An 18,306-nucleotide genomic window follows, 5' to 3' on the forward strand; every position below is an offset into this window, starting at 1 on the left:
AATTGACTGGTTTGATCTCCTTGCAGTCCAATGTATATATTATTATATATAATATATGTAGTATTATATACTATATAATATATAGTATATACCATATGTGTTTATGCATATACATATGCATATAACCAGGGAATATAGAATTGTTGTACCTGGACTCATGATATATGGAAACTGTGAGATAATAAATTTACACTATTTAAGGCTTTAGATTTATAATAATTTGTTACACTGCAGTATATACCTAATACACAGGATAACAGGTTTTAAGCAGTTTTACTTTCTGTGGTTTTTCATATTGATTGGGTCCAGTTGAAGTTTTACCTCATTCTTCATATAAATCCACATAGACGTTTCACTGTGGGTCATTGTCATATTCTGTTGATTGCAGATTCCCAGGAGTTAGCAGTTGACAGGTGTGAGCAGATACGTGTAGAGCCCAGAGAGAAAATTAACATCTGTAGAAGACCTCTTAGGAGAAGGCAATGGCACCCCACTCCAGTACTCTTGCCTGGAAAATCCCATGGATGGAGGAGCCTGGTAGGCTGCAGTCCATGGGGTCGCTAAGAGTCGGACACGACTGAGCGACTTCACTTTCACTTTTCACTTTCATGCATTGGAGAAGGAAATGGCAACCCACTCCAGTGTTCTTGCCTGGAGAATCCCAGGGACGGGGGAGCCTGGTGGGCTGCCGTCTATGGGGTCGCACAGAGTCGGACACGACTGAAGTGACTTAGCAGCAGCAGCAGCAGAAGACCTCTTATGTTATAGTTCATGTGTCTTTTGTTTCCTTTGTTCTTTTTCTTTACATCAAAGAATATGCGATATGATCTCCACTTTACTGTTGAGAAACCAAGTCCTGAAGTACTTTGTGGCTTGTGTGAAGTAATTGACCTCAGTCACCTCTAAGAATGGGGGAGCAATTCACTCCCGCATACTTGTGACTTAAAAATCCTATCTTTTGAAATATTTTTGTATAATGGCTAGAACAGTCTATGATAACCCTAGTCTAGTTCTGTGTAAAATTTTGAGGCATACCTGTATTCTTGTTGCAGAATGTAAATTCATTTTGAAACAAGGTCAACTGTATGATTCCCAAGGAATTAGTAACAGTATCTGCTGTGTACATTAATTTCCTTGCAGAGTAGATGGAGAGTTTTATAATGGAACTGAGAAAATAGGTCTCATCTTATATCCAAAGCAATTTATTCCTTTAGTTAATGAGACGTGAAATAATATTTAGTAAACATGAATTACTTAATCACCATCTAAACAGTGGACCTTGGTTGAGACTGTGTGCCTGCTAAGTGGCTTTAGTCATGTCCAGGTCTTTGCAACCTCATGGACTGTAGCCCACCAGGCTTCTCTGTCCATGGGATTCTCCAGGCAAGAATACTGGAGTGGTTTGCCATTCCCTTCTCCAGGGGATCTTCCTGATCCAGGAATCGAACCCAGGTCTCCTGCACTGCAGGCAGATGCTTTACCCTCTGAGCCATCAGGGAGGACCTGGTGTTGAGGCTGTCCTCCTTTATCTTGCGCCTGGCTGTACCTGGCTAGTTCTTAAAGCACCTGTGAGGAAGAGCATAGAAAAAAAGCCTCTTTTCACACCTTATTTGTAAATGGGCAAAGGGAAAGGAGCAGAGTCCTGGAAGTTGATACTAGACTTAGAATCACAGATACAGACATTTTTAAGGATAAGTTCTTTGAGAAGTATTATTCATTTGATGTCTACTGTTATGTGTGCTGCAAAATTTGTTGAACTGTGGGATCTTCATTAGAATTTTACCATTTGTCGTTAAGCATCTTATCCTGAGTTTTTGTTTTGATTGAGAGAATTTTCTTTTCAGATTTTAAATGTGTTATATATAGCAAGACAGTGTTTTGTCTACTCCCCTTCTGTTGCTTGTGAAATCAAAGGGCATTTATCATTCTGATGAAACTTGATAATGCCCAGACATGCTTCCTGCTTGTCCTTATAACCATAAAAGTCTCAAAGTTATATTATATGAAATTTCAAAGTAAATTGATTTTTATGGATAAATATAAAACAATTTAAAATGTGCCTTTAAAAACTATATCAGTTCAGTTCAGTTCAGTCGCTCAGTCACGTCTGACTCTTTGCCACCCCATGAACCGAGGCACTCCAGGCCTTCCCTGTCCATCACCAACTCCTGGTATCCACCCAAATCCATGTCCATCGAGTCGGTGATGCCATCCAGCCATCTCATCCTGTCGTCCCCTTCTCCTCCTGACCCCAATCCCTCCCAGAATCAGGGTCTTCTCCAATGAGTCAACTCTTCACATGAGGTGGCCAAAGTATTGGAGTTTCAGCTTTAGCATCAGTCCTTCCAATGAACACCCAGGACTGGTCTCCTTTAGGATGGACTGGTTGGATCTCCTTGCAGTCCAAGGGACTCTCAAGAGTCTTCTCCAACACCACAGTTCAAAAGCATCAATTCTTCGGTGCTCAGCTTTCTTTATAGTCCAACTCTCACATCCATACATGACCACTGGAAAAACCATAGCCTTGACTAGATGGAACTTTGTTGACAAAGTAATGTCTCTGCTTTTTAATATGCTGTCTAGGTTGGTCATAACTTTCCTTCCAAGGAGTAAATGTCTTTTAAGTTCATTGCTGCAGTCACCATCTGAAGTGATTTTGGAGCCCAGAAAAATAAAGTCAGCCACTGTTTCCACTGTTTCCCCATCTATCTGCCATAAAGTGATGGGACTGGAATCCATGATCTTAGTTTTCTGAATGTTGAGCTTTAAGCCAACTTTTTCACTCTCCTCTTTCACTTTCATAAGAGGCTCTTTAGTTCTTCACTTTCTGCCATAAGGGTGGTGTCATCTGCATATCTGAGGTTATGGATATTTCACCCGGCGATCTTGATTCCAGCTTGTGCTTCCTCCAGCCCAGCGTTTCTCATGATGTGCTCTGCATATAAGTTAAACAAGCAGGGTGACAATATACAGCCTTGACATACTCCTTTTCCTATTTGGAACCAGTCTGTTGTTCCATGTCCAGTTCTAACTTTGCTTCCTGACCTGCATACAGGTTTCTCAAGAGGCAGGTCAGGTGATCTGGTATGCCTATCTCTTGCAGAATTTTCTGGTTTCCAGTAATTCTGATAGGCACCCCTGCCCCAGAGTCTACTCAGCTGTGGCACTATTGACAGTTTGGGTGGATGTTTCTGTTACAGGAGACTATCCTGAGCAGCATCCCTGGCCTCTTGTCACTAGATGCTAATAATACCCACCAAGTTGTGACAACCAAATGTGTCCCAGACATTGCCAAATGTCCTCTAGAGAGCAAAATTGCCTCTGGTTGAGAACCAGTGCTCTAGTTTATCACTGGGTTAGCCAGTGTAGTTACCTTTCCTTGATGGTTATGTGATAACTGAACATTTTTGTTTTATAAAGGACCTCCTGGCACGAGGTATGTAAGTCTCTCCAAGACGATTGCAAACCTCTAAGAAAGGAGGCGCTTTCTTTTTGTATACAACCCACTCCAGTGTTATTGCCTGGAGAATCCCAGGGACAGGGAGCCTGGTGGGCTTCCATCTATGGGGTCGCACAGAGTTGGACACGACTGAAGCGACTTAGCAGCAGCAGCAGCAAACATGTGAGAATCTGGTCAATATAGTTGTGTATGTTCTCCTAAAAGTGGTATTTCAGTTTCGTTTACACGGTCACATTAATCTGTTGGTGGAGAAGGAAATGGCAGTCCACTCCAGCACTCTTGCCTGGAAAATCCCATGGACGGAAGAGCCTGATAGGCTATAGTCCATGGGGTCGCAAAGAGTTGGACAGGACGGAGTGGCTTCACTTCATTTCACTTAATCTGTTGGATAAACTGATTCAGCTTCATGCAGGTTATATTAAGATTTTAGATTCATTTTGCAAATGTTTGGGAAAAGATGTATTTGACTTTATGGTTTAAGATCTGCTTTTTTCTCTCAAATAATTTCAAGACACAACAGTGACTTTAATTTGCATACCTTGATTTCCAGTTGTAAAACTGCATTTTAAATCTTGAAGGAATTATTCTGAAGCATGTGTTGAGATTTCAGTTTACAGTGAAATTCTATAGCCAAATAAACCTTTAAAAATAAAAGGCTATAGAAGGAATGCATGCATATAAACTTGGTGTTGGCAACTTAAAGGAACCACTGAAATAACTTTCTTTAGCACAAGGAACATCTGCTTCAACATCATGCTATTTCTTGATTTCTCTTAAAATCTTTTAACACATTTTGTGAAATCTGCTCTGTCTGTATCTTTAACATATTCATAATTCTTTGATTGTCATTCATTATCTTAAGGCTGCATTCAGATATGGTAAAAATTTACTTTTCATTAGTAACTGATAAATATAGCTTGCAAAAAAGGTACTGTTAAGCAGTTTCAAAGAATTCTCATGTCTCTTTTTACCCCCAAGCCGTGTAAGCCAGATTTATACTATAACATGATGTACGTGGCTTTATTTCCTGTTTAGTATGAGTTTCTGGGCCTGCTACATTAAATTTTAAGATCTATACATAATTTCAGTTTCTAAAAAGGGATTAAGATATCTATTCTAAAAAGTATATCATAAAAAGCTTTATGATTGAGTTTATAATGATTTTAATTATTAAAGCTTTATTAAGTTTCAGTCTGTAGTGCTTTTAATTTTTCATATGAATTTTTATAATATATGAGTAAACTTCTCCAAAGCCTTGCAGATTCTGAATTTCTTTTTTCTTTAAAGGTTCTTTCTCGTGGAGAAGTTGTTCATGTGAAGATCCTTGGAGTTTTGGCTCTTATTGATCAGGGTGAAACAGATTGGAAATTAATTGCTATCAATGTGAATGATCCTGAAGCCTCAAAATTTCATGGTAAGTCTGTAACTCTCCAGAAACAGAAGTAGATCAGTGTGTCATTGGAATTCTTAGAATTTAAAAGGGGCTTGTGTAAAGCACAATGTATGTATTTGGGAGTTAAATTTATATGCTTTTTTCTAATTCTCTCTCCATGGACTATGAAGGGCAGTTCAGTATGATTGTGTCTGAGTTGTGCCATACTGCTGGGAGGAACAGGAGAAAGAAAAGGATGCAGACAAACCCGGTAGTTCACACTAAGAAAGTACATTGGATGGCTTTCCTTCCCCCTCACCTCTGTCCCTCTCACCCTTCCTCCTTTCTTAAATCCCTATTTTGTTCATTTGAATAACAGGAGAAAATAAAGTGGGGGGGGCGGGTGTTCATCAGGGACATGTTGGTTGTGTTAGTCACTCAGTCGTGTCTATTACCCCATGAACTATGGCTCAGCAGACTCCTCTGTCCATGGAATTCTCCAAGCAAGCATCGTGGAATGGGTTGCCATTTCCTTCCCAGGGGATCTTCCCAACGCAGGGATTGAACCCTGCTCTACCACATTGCAGGCAGATTCTTTACCATCTGAGTCACCAGGGAAGTGACTAGGGAAGCCATCAAGGACATAAACTGTTCTTATACCTAGTTTTTGTTTTCTCTTGTACAATTGAAGGGAAAGATAACTGCCCTCTAGCAAAATTTTGATGTCCTGGAAATTTAAATTCCCAAAATAGTTTGTGTGGTGAAGAGTTGACTTTCCTTGGAGTCAGACAGACTTCAGTTTTCATTCTGGCTGTGCTACTTCCTACCCAAGTGACTTTGGATAAATCATTTAATCTTTCTGAATATCAGTTTGCTCATCTATCAGTGGAGGTAATTATACCTACTTGTGAGGTTGTTCACAGTATAAGAGATGATTTACTTAAAGAATCTGGCTGTCACATCAAGTGTTGAATATGTGGCCACTATTATTGTTCTTTCACCAATTTTTCCCCCTGTTTTTCTAACCTTTCTCCTTTTGGTTTCATCCTTATTCAGGATCCTGTTTTTTTCTAGGCCTCAATTCTTATCTAAACTGGAAAGTATACCATTTCTGAATTGACTGAAACTCATTAACACATTTTTTCTCCTAATTTATCTGCATTTAAAATCTTTTCTTGAACATGGAGCAAGAGAAATTTTATGCCATCTTGCTTGCAATTGAGAAAGGAAGGGGTCTGATAGGGTAAACTACATATAACCTCAGGGCCAAAACTAAAACATGAAAAGTACAATTAAAATATGAGACTGAGCCCATATTAAACCATATATATTTCTTATCTAATTATTTTACCCTGAGTTTCTTTATTATCATATTTCTCATATATATATGTATATGTATGCATATATATGTGTGTATGTATATGCAACAAGAGTAAATAACCAGCTTAAGAGTTTTTTTTAATACATTAGCTTCTCCTCTAATGAGACCTGATAATATAATGATGAAACAGCCAGCAAAAACAAATCATTCAGCTAATTCACTTGTGATGTGGCACACTAAAGTCACAAAATGTGCTGACGAATGTCCCTTTAAACTGGAGAGGCTGAGAGTCTAAGGAAACTAGTCTTTACCCAATACTGTTAGAGATGTGATTTAACATCTTAAATTCCCTAACATAGGCAAACACTGGTTATTATTCTTAATTTAGAAGACTCTCAAAGGATTTAAATAATTTACCCAAGTTTGCACTTTTACTAAGTAGTAGAACCATGATTTGAACTCATTTTGGTCTGATTATAAAGTCTGCTATCCATGAAAGGAGAAATTAACAATAACACAATAATAGTGGGAGACTTTAATACCCCACTTACACCTTTGGATAGATCAACTAAACAGAAAATTAACAAGGAAACACAAACTTTAAACGATACAATAGACCAGTTAGACCTAATTGATATCTATAGGACATTTCATCCCAAAACAATGAATTTCACCTTTTTCTCAAGCGCACATGGAACCTTCTCCAGGATAGATCACATCCTGGGCCATAAAGCTAGCCTTGGTAAATTCAAAAAAATAGAAATCATTCCAAGCATTTTTTCTGACCACAATGCAGTAAGATTAGATCTCAATTACAGGAGAAAAACTATTAAAAATTCCAACATATGGAGGCTGAACAACACGCTGCTGAATAACCAACAAATCACAGAAGAAATCAAAAAAGAAATCAAAATTTGCATAGAAACGAATGAAAATGAAAACACAACAACCCAAAACCTGTGGGACACGGTAAAAGCAGTCCTAAGGGGAAAGTTCATAGCAATACAGGCACACCTCAAGAAACAAGAAAAAAGTCAAATAAATAACCTAACTCTACACCTAAAGCAACTAGAAAAGGAAGAAATGAAGAACCCCAGGGTTAGTAGAAGGAAAGAAATCTTAAAAATTAGAGCAGAAATAAATGCAAAAGAAACAAAAGAGACCATAGCAAAAATCAACAAAACCAAAAGCTGGTTCTTTGAAAGGATAAATAAAATTGACAAACCATTAGCCAGACTCATCAAGAAACAAAGGGAGAAAAATCAAATCAACAAAATTAGAAACGAAAATGGAGAGATCACAACAGACAACACAGAAATACAAAGGATCATAAGAGACTACTATCAACAATTATATGCCAATAAAATGGACAACGTGGAAGAAATGGACAAATTCTTAGAAAAGTACAACTTTCCAAAACTGGACCAGGAAGAAATAGAAAATCTTAACAGACCCATCACAAGCATGGAAATTGAAACTGTAATCAAAAATCTTCCAGCAAACAAAAGCCCCGGTCCAGACGGCTTCACAGCTGAATTCTACCAAAAATTTAGAGAAGAGCTAACACCTATCCTGCTCAAACTCTTCCAGAAAATTGCAGAGGAAGGTAAACTTCCAAACTCATTCTATGAGGCCACCATCACCCTAATACCAAAACCTGACAAAGATACCACAAAAAAAGAAAACTACAGGCCAATATCACTGATGAACATAGATGCAAAAATCCTTAACAAAATTCTAGCAATCAGAATCCAACAACACATTAAAAAGATCATACACCATGATCAAGTGGGCTTTATCTCAGGGATGCAAGGATTCTTCAATATCCGCAAATCAATCAATGTAATACACCACATTAACAAATTGAAAAATAAAAACCATATGATTATCTCAATAGATGCAGAGAAAGCCTTTGACAAAATTCAACATCCATTTATGATAAAAACTCTCCAGAAAGCAGGAATAGAAGGAACATACCTCAACATAATAAAAGCTATATATGACAAACCCACAGCAAACATTATCCACAATGGTGAAAAGTTGAAAGCATTTCCTCTAAAGTCAGGAACAAGACAAGGGTGCCCACTTTCACCATTACTATTCAACATAGTTTTGGAAGTTTTGGCCACAGCAATCAGAGCAGAAAAAGAAATAAAAGGAATCCAAATTGGAAAAGAAGAAGTAAAACTCTCATTATTTGCAGATGACATGATCCTCTACATAGAAAACCCTAAAGATTCCACCAGAAAATTACTAGAAGAAATCAATGACTATAGTAAAGTTGCAGGATATAAAATCAACACACAGAAATCCCTTGCATTCCTATACACTAATAATGAGAAAACAGAGAAATTAAGGAAACAATTCCATTCACCATTGCAACGGAAAGAATAAAATACTTAGGAATATATCTACCTAAAGAAACTAAAGACCTATATATAGAAAACTATAAAACACTGGTGAAAGAAATCAAAGAGGACACTAATAGATGGAGAAATATACCATGTTCATGGATTGGAAGAATCAATATAGTGAAAATGAGTATACTACCCAAAGCAATTTATAGATTCAACGCAATCCCTATCAAGCTACCAACAGTATTCTTCACAGAGCTAGAACAAATAATTTCACCAATTTGTATGGAAATACAAAAAACCTCGAATAGCCAAAGCAATCTTGAGAAAGAAGAATGGAACTGGAGGAATCAACCTACCTGACTTCAGGCTCTACTACAAAGCCACAGTTATCAAGACAGTATGGTACTGGCACAAAGACAGAAATATTGATCAATGGAATAAAATAGAAAGCCCAGAGATAAATCCACGCACATATGGACACCTTATCTTTGACAAAGAAGGCAAGAATATACAATGGATTAAAGACAATCTCTTTAACAAGTGGTGCTGGGAAATCTGGTCAACCACTTGTAAAAGAATGAAACTGGACCACTTTCTAACACCATACACAAAAATAAACTCAAAATGGATTAAAGATCTAAACGTAAGACCAGAAACTATAAAACTCCTAGAGGAGAACATAGGCAAAACACTTTCCGACATACATCACAGCAGGATCCTCTATGACCCACCTCCCAGAATATTGGAAATAAAAGCAAAAATAAACAAATGGGACCTAATTAACCTTAAAAGCTTCTGCACATCAAAGGAAACTATCAGCAAGGTGAAAAGACAGCCTTCAGAATGGGAGAAAATAATAGCAAATGAAGCAACCGACAGACAACTAATCTCAAAAATATACAAGCAACTCCTACAGCTCAATTCCAGAAAAATAAATGACCCAATCAAAAAATGGGCCAAAGAACTAAATAGACATTTCTCCAAAGAAGACATACAGATGGCTAACAAACACATGAAAAGATGCTCAACATCACTCATTATCAGAGAAATGCAAATCAAAACCACTATGAGGTACCATTTCACACCAGTCAGAATGGCTGCGATCCAAAAGTCTACAAATAATAAATGCTGGAGAGGGTGTGGAGAAAAGGGAACCCTCTTACACTGTTGGTGGGAATGCAAACTAGTACAGCCACTATGGAGAACAGTGTGGAGATTCCTTAAAAAACTGGAAATAAAACTGCCTTATGATCCAGCAATCCCACTGCTGGGCATACACACTGAGGAAACCAGAAGGGAAAGAGACACGTGTACCCCAATGTTCATCGCAGCACTGTTTATAATAGCCAAGACATGGAAGCAACCTAGATGTCCATCAGCAGATGAATGGATAAGAAAGCTGTGGTACATATACACAATGGAGTATTACTCAGCCATTAAAAAGAGTACATTTGAATCAGTTCTAATGAGGTGGATGAAACTGGAGCCTATTATACAGAATGAGGTAAGCCAGAAGGAAAAACATAAATACAGTATACTAACGCATATATATGGAATTTAGAAAGATGGTAACAATAACCCTGTGTACGAGACAGCAAAAGAGACACTGATGTATAGAACAGTCTTATGGACTCTGTGGGAGAGGGAGAGGGTGGGAAAATTTGGGAGAATGGCAATGAAACATGTAAAATATCATGTAGGAAACGAGTTGCCAGTCCAGGTTCGATGCACGATGCTGGATGCTTGGGGATGGTGCACTGGGACGGCCCAGAGGGATGGTATGGGGAGGGAGGAGGGAGGAGGGTTCGGGATAGGGAACACATGTATACCTGTGGCGGATTCATTTTGATATTTGGCAAAACTAATACAATTATGTAAAGTTTAAAAATAAAATAAAATTAGAAAAAAAAAAAAAGTCTGCTATCTATCTACCATACTATACTGAGCAGTTCATGTTTGTGTAATTTTTACAGTATTTGTAACTAGCAGTTTTGAAACCAAATTACATAAGATAAGTATGTTACTCCTAGAGTTTCCTAAAGGTTAGAATGCAAATATTAATGGACAGAGATCATTCCTAACCTTACTTTTTCCTTCACTACTTAGCCTGCTGTGTTGTCTGTGTTTTCATTAGCAGCTCTGAAGAGGAGAATCGGAAGGGATGAGAACTGAGAGATGCTCGCTAACACAGGGGTTGAAAGCTTCCTAAATTTGTGAAGAAATTTTTACAAAATCAGATTATATGACTTGATCACAATATTTAATAGCTCTATCTTGTATCACAATAATTCATCTTCTAAAGATACATAACTTATAATTCAGGAGAAGTTTAAGTATTGTAAGTACATGGCTTATTTTATATAATGTTACAGGTTAAAAATAGAACCTTGGCAAGGGTGAGGGGACCTCAGAAATAAAGGAATCAGCTTCATGATTTTGAGATTAGGGGAAATGTCTCTTGTAACAACTCATGGTTTAAATGTAGCACCATAAGAATGTATGTTTGGATTCATATGATTAAATAAATACTAGCGAATAGATGTTAAAAGTTTGATGCTATTTTCTATCGACTGTAAATCTTTGAAAATAAATCAACACTATTTAATCTTAAACCAGGTAACTTTTAAACATTTTATTATATGTCCCTTTCCTTCTAAAATCACAAACACATGATTTTAGATGACTTTTTTTTAAAAAATTATAAAAATAGTCATATATTTAGAAATAAAAGCTCAGAAGTATAAAAAAGATACATAAAATGAAAAGTAATGTTCCCTTTCCCACCCCCACCCCCAGTCTTACTTCTGGTATCTCCTTCCCCATATGTTTTTAATTCTCGATTGGTAGCTTCTCTTCTGTAATCAATGTGCCTCATACCTCTGATTCTTTTCTTTCAAGTTGCTGCTTTGAAAGATTAGAAATTTAACATCTTATACATTTCTCAATTTTGTTACCACATTTCTTCTTCTGTTACTTAATAGCTCTAGGTATTACACTTCAAACTATATTTATTGCTTCATTAATTTTGAACAGTAACTCGTGGCTGCCCAGTGTAAAACCAGGACATTGAGGTTTCTACCCTTCTTTCCTTCTCTGCCCCTTGCCTCCCAGCTTCTCTCAGCTATACTATGAGTTCTCTAGTGTCAGCATTTATAATGTGTAGGTTCTGTTCTTTCACCATAGATGTTTATCATGTTTTGTCTCTTAAATCTGATAGTTGAAAACTACCAAATGGCATTTACAATATTATATGAGTGTCATTCACTTCATTTATCATGCTGTTTATTGAATGACTGATCTTGGACAGGCCTGCTGCATAGCTGTCATCATGGGGTTTCTTTTCATTGCCTTTCTGGGTTATTGGTCCTATTCTTTCTTAGATTCTTTCATATTCTCTTTTTATTTTCATTTTTTGAATGGTGTACCTTTCCAAAAATTTTTACAGAAGATGCCTGGGAAAATTGAGCTCATACATGTCAGAGTCCAAACATGTCAGAAATAGTTTATTTTGTTTTGTTGGTCAACTTATACTTAAATACTCTTAAATTATCTAATGTAGTAAACTTAAGTATAAGTTACTGTATATGAGTTGAAATTTCTATCACAAAGGAGTATGATTTTTTAACAGTTTTAAACATTGTCATCTATACTTGGCATTTTTATTCAATATGAAGAAGGGTTAAAACCATGTAAGGAAGGGTAACTATCTGGAAATTTTTTTAAAAATCAGTAGTTTTCTGAAGATGTGTGCAATGTAGAAATGTGTAGAGAAATTTTTTTAATATTTCCTGTATATTTTAATTGTTACTTAGAAAGTAACAAAAAAATTGTTACTTAGAAATTGTTACTTAAAAAATAAGTCCCTGCTATTCATTTCTACTACCTTAAGAAAAGAAACTGTTTTTTACATGGTCAGTACCTATTTTTTCTTATTTGAAAACAAAGACAATTTATAGACAGTACACTTTATCTCTCTCTTTTTTTTCCATATTAATCTGAACACATTTATGTTTTTTGCAAGGAAGTTCTGGTGTTGTTTTATTTGTTAGGTAATAACTTCTTTTATCCTAATGAACATGTACAGACTTCAGTAGACTGTAATATCTTGTTTTAATGTGTATAGGTTTTTAAACTTTGACTTGACTGAACTAAAAGTGTCGTTGCATAAGAAAGCACATTTCAGTTAGAAACTGGTTGCTAGCTATATTTGTTATTTTAACATTAATATTTAAGTCTTCAAGTTTTGCCTCCTGAAATTGGAGTTCAGTTCAGTTCAGTTGCTCAGTCGTGTCCGACTCTTTGCAACCCCATGAATCGCAGCACGCCATGCCTCCCTGTCCATCACCAACTCCCGGAGTTCATTCAGACTCACATCCACCGAGTCAGTGATACCATCCAGCCATCTCATCCTCTGTCGTACCCTTCTCTTCCTGCCCCCAATCCCTCCCAGCATCAGAGTCTTTTCCAATGAGTCAACTCTTTGCATGAGGTGGCCAAAGTACTGGAATTTCAGCTTTAGCATCATTACTTCCAAAGAAATCCCAGGGCTGACCTCCTTCAGAATTGGAGTAGCCACTTTGAAAATCTAAAAAAAGTCTAAATAACACTTGCAAACAAATTCCTTATACTGTTTGGTAGAAAATTGGGCACTTTGACTGGGTCATTAACACTTGATGAGCACCAAGACTGTTTAATGCCCTGTAATTAGGTTCCAGCCCCTAATGCTCCTAATGGTACCTTAATTTGTAAGAGTTAATAAGACTCCTTATGTAGGGCAGTTAAGTTGTTAGTAGAGAATGCCTTGGCTGTTAGGGATAATAGTTCTTGGTTATGAAATAACCAAGTTCAGAGCTTTTTAAGAAGATTGAAATTGCAATCCTAGGGCATATGTCATTTCTTTGGTTAAAGCAAGCAGTTCCTATAATGTCAAGGTTCATATACTCACCAAACAGATGTTTGAACCTCTTCAGAACTGCCAATGATGCCTAAGGACCTCATGTCAGGTAAAGTAATGTCATGAGGAGATATTTTAAGCCTGGAGGCTATGTCAACTTGCAGAGTAATAAAAATTTATTTTCTTTGGTATTAAATGAAAACTGCTATCTATTGTCCTGTAATAAATACTGCCTGTGCAATGATGTTAAAGTTTTCAAAAATTGATAAGCAGCACAATTATATTAATGTAGATACATTCTGGGATGAATAAATCATATGAGTAATAAGGGATTATTTAAAAGAGGCAGTTGAGACTTTTTCAAAGGCCAGCATTACACTTGTCCTGAAATTATCAAAATTTATCTTTATTTCATATTTGTATAATTTCACCTTACATTTAAAGAAATTTGAAAGTCAAACTATGTAGTTTCTTTTCTTTTCTTTCATAGAAAGAAAGTGTTAGTCACTCAGTTGTGTCCAACTCTTTGCGATCCCATGAACTGTAGCCTGCCAGGCTCCTCTGTCCATGGAGTTCTGCAGGCGAGAACACTGGAGTGGGTTGCCATTTCCTTCTCCTGGGGATCTTCCCAACCCAGGGATTGAATGGGTCTCCTGCATTGCAGGCAGATTCTTTACCTTCTGAGCCACCAGGGAAGCTCATTTTCTTTAAAGGCCAAATATATTTGACTTAAATTTTCATGTGTTAACTAAATACTTCTAGTGCCCCTTCAATTATTATTTTAAAAATAAGCCAAATTAACTGATATTTGATTTGCTTAATTCCTGAAAAACAAGCTAATCTTGTCATTTAGGGAAAAAATAGGGCACAACATAGTAATCTTAGGGGAAAATATTCATGTTAACCTCTGTAACCTGAAAGGATGGAGTTGCATTTGCTTTCCTGCACATGTACTTGGTGCAGACAGGGGCTGGCATGTCACCATTGTCATCCTCAAAGCTCTAACACTTCTGGAACAAATACTGTATGTCTGGTAACTATGCTGAATGCTTCTTTGCAATATCTGCTTAATGTTTGCCTAAGTTCAGTCAAGATGTGCTGGTGTCCCCTGTCTCTCTCTTTTTTTTTTTCAAATTAGGAAACTGAGAAATTGGTTGTTGGGGGCAGGGGTCAGTTGGTGACTTCTCTAAAGGCTTATGGGAGCCACTGGAATCCAGTTGCACTCCAGAGCCCATGCTCTTCACCACTGCATCACATCGCCCCTCATAAAAGTATCTGTGGCCTTGGTGTTCTGGGAGTGCTGACCACTTGCTCTTAAATAATTGAAACATCAGTGGGATAATTATGATTAGAAGTCCTAGTAAAAAAGATGGCTCTTTTGATCTTCATTCTTTTGATTTCATTAATAGGTATTGCTTAATAGGGCCTGGGTGGGTAGGGATGGAGTGTGGGAGGAAGTGGTTGAGGAATAGGAACAAATTGAGTAAAATGTACTGTAATTAAGAATAGAGTTAAAAAAAAAGGAATAGAATTAAATTACTGGGAATCTTTAGCCTTTTTTTTTGAACCTTGACCTCTCCCAGTGTTTTTTCAGGCTTCAGTTATAGTCCTATGATGTGAGGAGTAGAGGAGACCTTAATTCTAAAACCCTGCCTTGTATGTATTAGTTATCAGACCTTAGAAAGGTCACCTAACCTCCTGACGCATTCTTCATCTCTAATGTTGTGGGGTTGATCCTCTAGTCAGTAAATGGTCCCTAGAGTTTTTCTTCTCTAAATTTTGGTTGTTTTAGGAATATTTCAATCCATTATTTTTAGCCTGTCGTAAGACATCAATAATCTTCAGTGTTAGTGCTTAATGAAACACTTATAGGATCATGAAATAGATTTCTTGGGGACATTGGCACATTTTTAGGTACTTTAGGGACGCTTTAAGTGGTGGAGCTGAAACTTCAGTGAAGGGCTGGCTGACCCAAAGTCTAAGCTTTTAGCCACTGGATTATGTGCTTCCAATTAAAATTAGGTTAGAAAAACATTTGGATTACTACATACAAGGCACTCGGATGGTTTTCATTTTGTTGGTCATGTAAAATTTCTCATGAAATGACAATGAATATTTATATTTTGGGAAATAAATCTACCAAGTCTTTTCCAAGAGTTTCTTGATACAGTACAGATAGTCTTTTGTGTAGAAATGCTGTGATTGGTTTTAACTTATTTTGAAGTGTATTAATTTCCATTTTTTCATGATGTTAGTATATATTTTTAGTACAGACATTGATAAGATATGTAGACCAGTGTGGAAAACGTGAGAACCTTTGAGAGATCCCGAGTAAGTATAACAAAACTGTTCTCTGAGCTGGAACCTCTGTTTTTGATGTGGAAAATACAGTGAGTATTACAGGAGGCAATTATTATTTCTTATGAATGTTTATAAAATGTCATTAGAAACATATGTTCTGCTTCCTGTGGACTTTGTTTAGAGGCCGGTCACGCACATGTTTGGGCCTGTGAAAGCAGCATCCTCCTCCTCCTCCTCCTCCTCCTTTCTTTTTTACTCTCTTTGGGCAGAACTTCAAACATAAGCACATTATCTATTATCTTTATTTTTTTTAAGTAATGTAAGGAGATATGGCATTACATTTGAGTTACTGGCTTTTGTCTGAAAATAGAAACAAAAATCCTCATCTGATTATAATGCTTTCCTCACTTCATGTTGTCGTTTGTGAAAATAATGCTAGAGAAACAGCATTTTCATTTTCTTTTATCTTTTTCATGGAGGTGCAGTTCTCCATATGGGGATGTGGGTGGGAAGTTAGAGGTGTGCATGATATATAGTTTGATAAATCTCAAACATAAGCACATTATCTATTATCTTTATTTTTTTTAAGTAATGTAAGGAGATATGGCATTACATTTGAGTTACTGGCTTTTGTCTAAAAATAGAAACAAAAATCCTCATCTGATTATAATGCTTTCCTCACTTCATGTTGTCGTTTGTGAAAATAATGCTAGAGAAACAGCATTTTCATTTTCTTTTATCTTTTTCATGGAGGTACAGTTCTCCATATGGGGATGTGGGTGGGAAGTTAGAGGTGTGCATGATATATAGTTTGATAAATCTCCCTGAGTGATTTTATGGATTCTTTCTAGTTGAAAACCGTTCTGTTAATCTATCCTTCATTGCTGGCTAGATAATCCAGTCTTGGAACTAGAATAATTGATGACGGTTCTGATATATGTTCAGTTAGGAGATGGAATCACCTAACCAAATTTGATGATATTCGTCTCGCCACACATGTCCCTGGCCTCCATATTTTTCAGAAGTCTCCATACAGTTTTCCATAGTGACTGCACCAGTTTGCAATCCTCCCAGCAGTTTACAATGGCTCCCTTTTCTCTACACTCTCCCCAACATTTGTTACTCCTTGTCGTTTTGAGAATAGCCATTATAGCAGCTGTGAGGTGGAGTCTCATTGTAGCTTTGATCTGCACTTCCCTGATAGTGATGTTGAACATCTTTCCATATGCCTGTTGACCATCTGTATGTCTTTGGAAAAATGTCTGTTTAGATCTTCTGCCCATTTTTGAATTGGGGTTTTTTGTTGTTGTATTGTTATTGTAATGAGTTCTTGATATATTTTGGATGTTAGTCCATCATCAGATATACAACTAGCAAATATCTTCTCCCATTCAAAGGTAGGTTACCTTTTCATTTTAATAATGGTTTCCTTTGCTGCTCAGAAAAGCTGTTTAGGTTGGTGTAGTCCCATTTGTTTATTTCTGCTTTTGTTAGGCTCCTTGCCTTTGGAGTCAGATCCACAAAAATATTATTAAGGCTGATGTCAGTGAGGTTGCAGCCTGTGTTTTCTTCTGAGAAGTTTGTGGTTTCAGATCTTTAATTGATTTTGATTTAATTTTTGTATCTATTATATTTAGACCACTCTTTGTTTCACAGGTCGCTGAAACTCTCTTCATGTCTTTTCGGTCTTTCTTGCTTACTGTTCTCCAGACTGCATAATTTCCATTGTTCTGTCTTCTACTTGCCTGATTTTTCTGACATATCCAAGTTCTGCTATGAAATTCATCATTTTTCATTTCCGACTGTCCTCTTCTTTTTTTGAAAGTTTCATAGTTTTTATTCCTCATCTGAGATTTCCACGTGTTCATGCATTGTGAACTTTCATATATTCCTGAAAGTCCTGGAGTATATTCATAATAACTACTTTAAAATCCTTGTTTGTATTGGTTCTCTCAGGATTGACTGCTTTTTCTCTTGATTAACTCTAGCAGATATTCCAATACATACAATAAATCATATGATTATCCTGCTTTTACCTGACAGGTATTTTTGTTCCATATTGAGTCAGCAGGGTGCTTTTTTGTTTTTGAGTATTTTGAGTTTTCCTTTTTTATAGTTTATCTATCTTGCTGTGGGTTAACTTGAGTGAATTTGTTGAAACATGAATTCTTTGCCTGATCTTTGTCAGATGTTTCTATTTTTTGTAAAGCAAAATGCTTTGGAAAGTTGCTGCTGCTGCTAAGTCACTTCAGTCATGTCCAACTCTGTGTAACCCCATAGATGGCAGCCGACCAGGCTCCCCTGTCCCTGGGATTCTCCAGGCAAGAACACTGGAGTGGGTTGCCATTTCCTTCTCCAATGCAAGAAAGTGAAAAGTGAAAGTGAAGTCGCTCAGTTGTGTCCGACTCTTAGCGACCCCATGGACTGCGGCCTACCAGGCTCCTCCATCCATGGGATTTTCCAGGCAAGAGTACTGAAGTGGGTTGCCATTGCCTTCTCCGAATTAAGTAAGAAGTTAGTTACAAATTCATTTGAGGACTGGTCTTTACCATAAGGAAAAATAGTATGTTTATAGAAGAATTTTCTGAATATGTTATTTTT

At 36.9% G+C, this 18,306-nt stretch overlaps 1 protein-coding gene across 4 annotated transcripts in view; it reads left to right on the forward strand.

The window, feature by feature from the left end:
- The window catches only part of PPA2 (inorganic pyrophosphatase 2), a 96,874-nt gene that overhangs the window by 42,953 nt on the left and 35,615 nt on the right, over positions 1–18,306 (forward strand). For all 4 annotated transcript variants that reach the window (NM_001076396.2, XM_005207659.4, XM_005207660.4 and 1 more), the window contains 1 exon segment: positions 4,748–4,874. In NM_001076396.2, the coding sequence (NP_001069864.1) occupies positions 4,748–4,874 (127 nt within the window).

Source organism: Bos taurus, chromosome 6 (genome assembly GCF_002263795.3).
Source record: "Bos taurus isolate L1 Dominette 01449 registration number 42190680 breed Hereford chromosome 6, ARS-UCD2.0, whole genome shotgun sequence".
NCBI lineage: Eukaryota > Metazoa > Chordata > Mammalia > Artiodactyla > Bovidae > Bos > Bos taurus.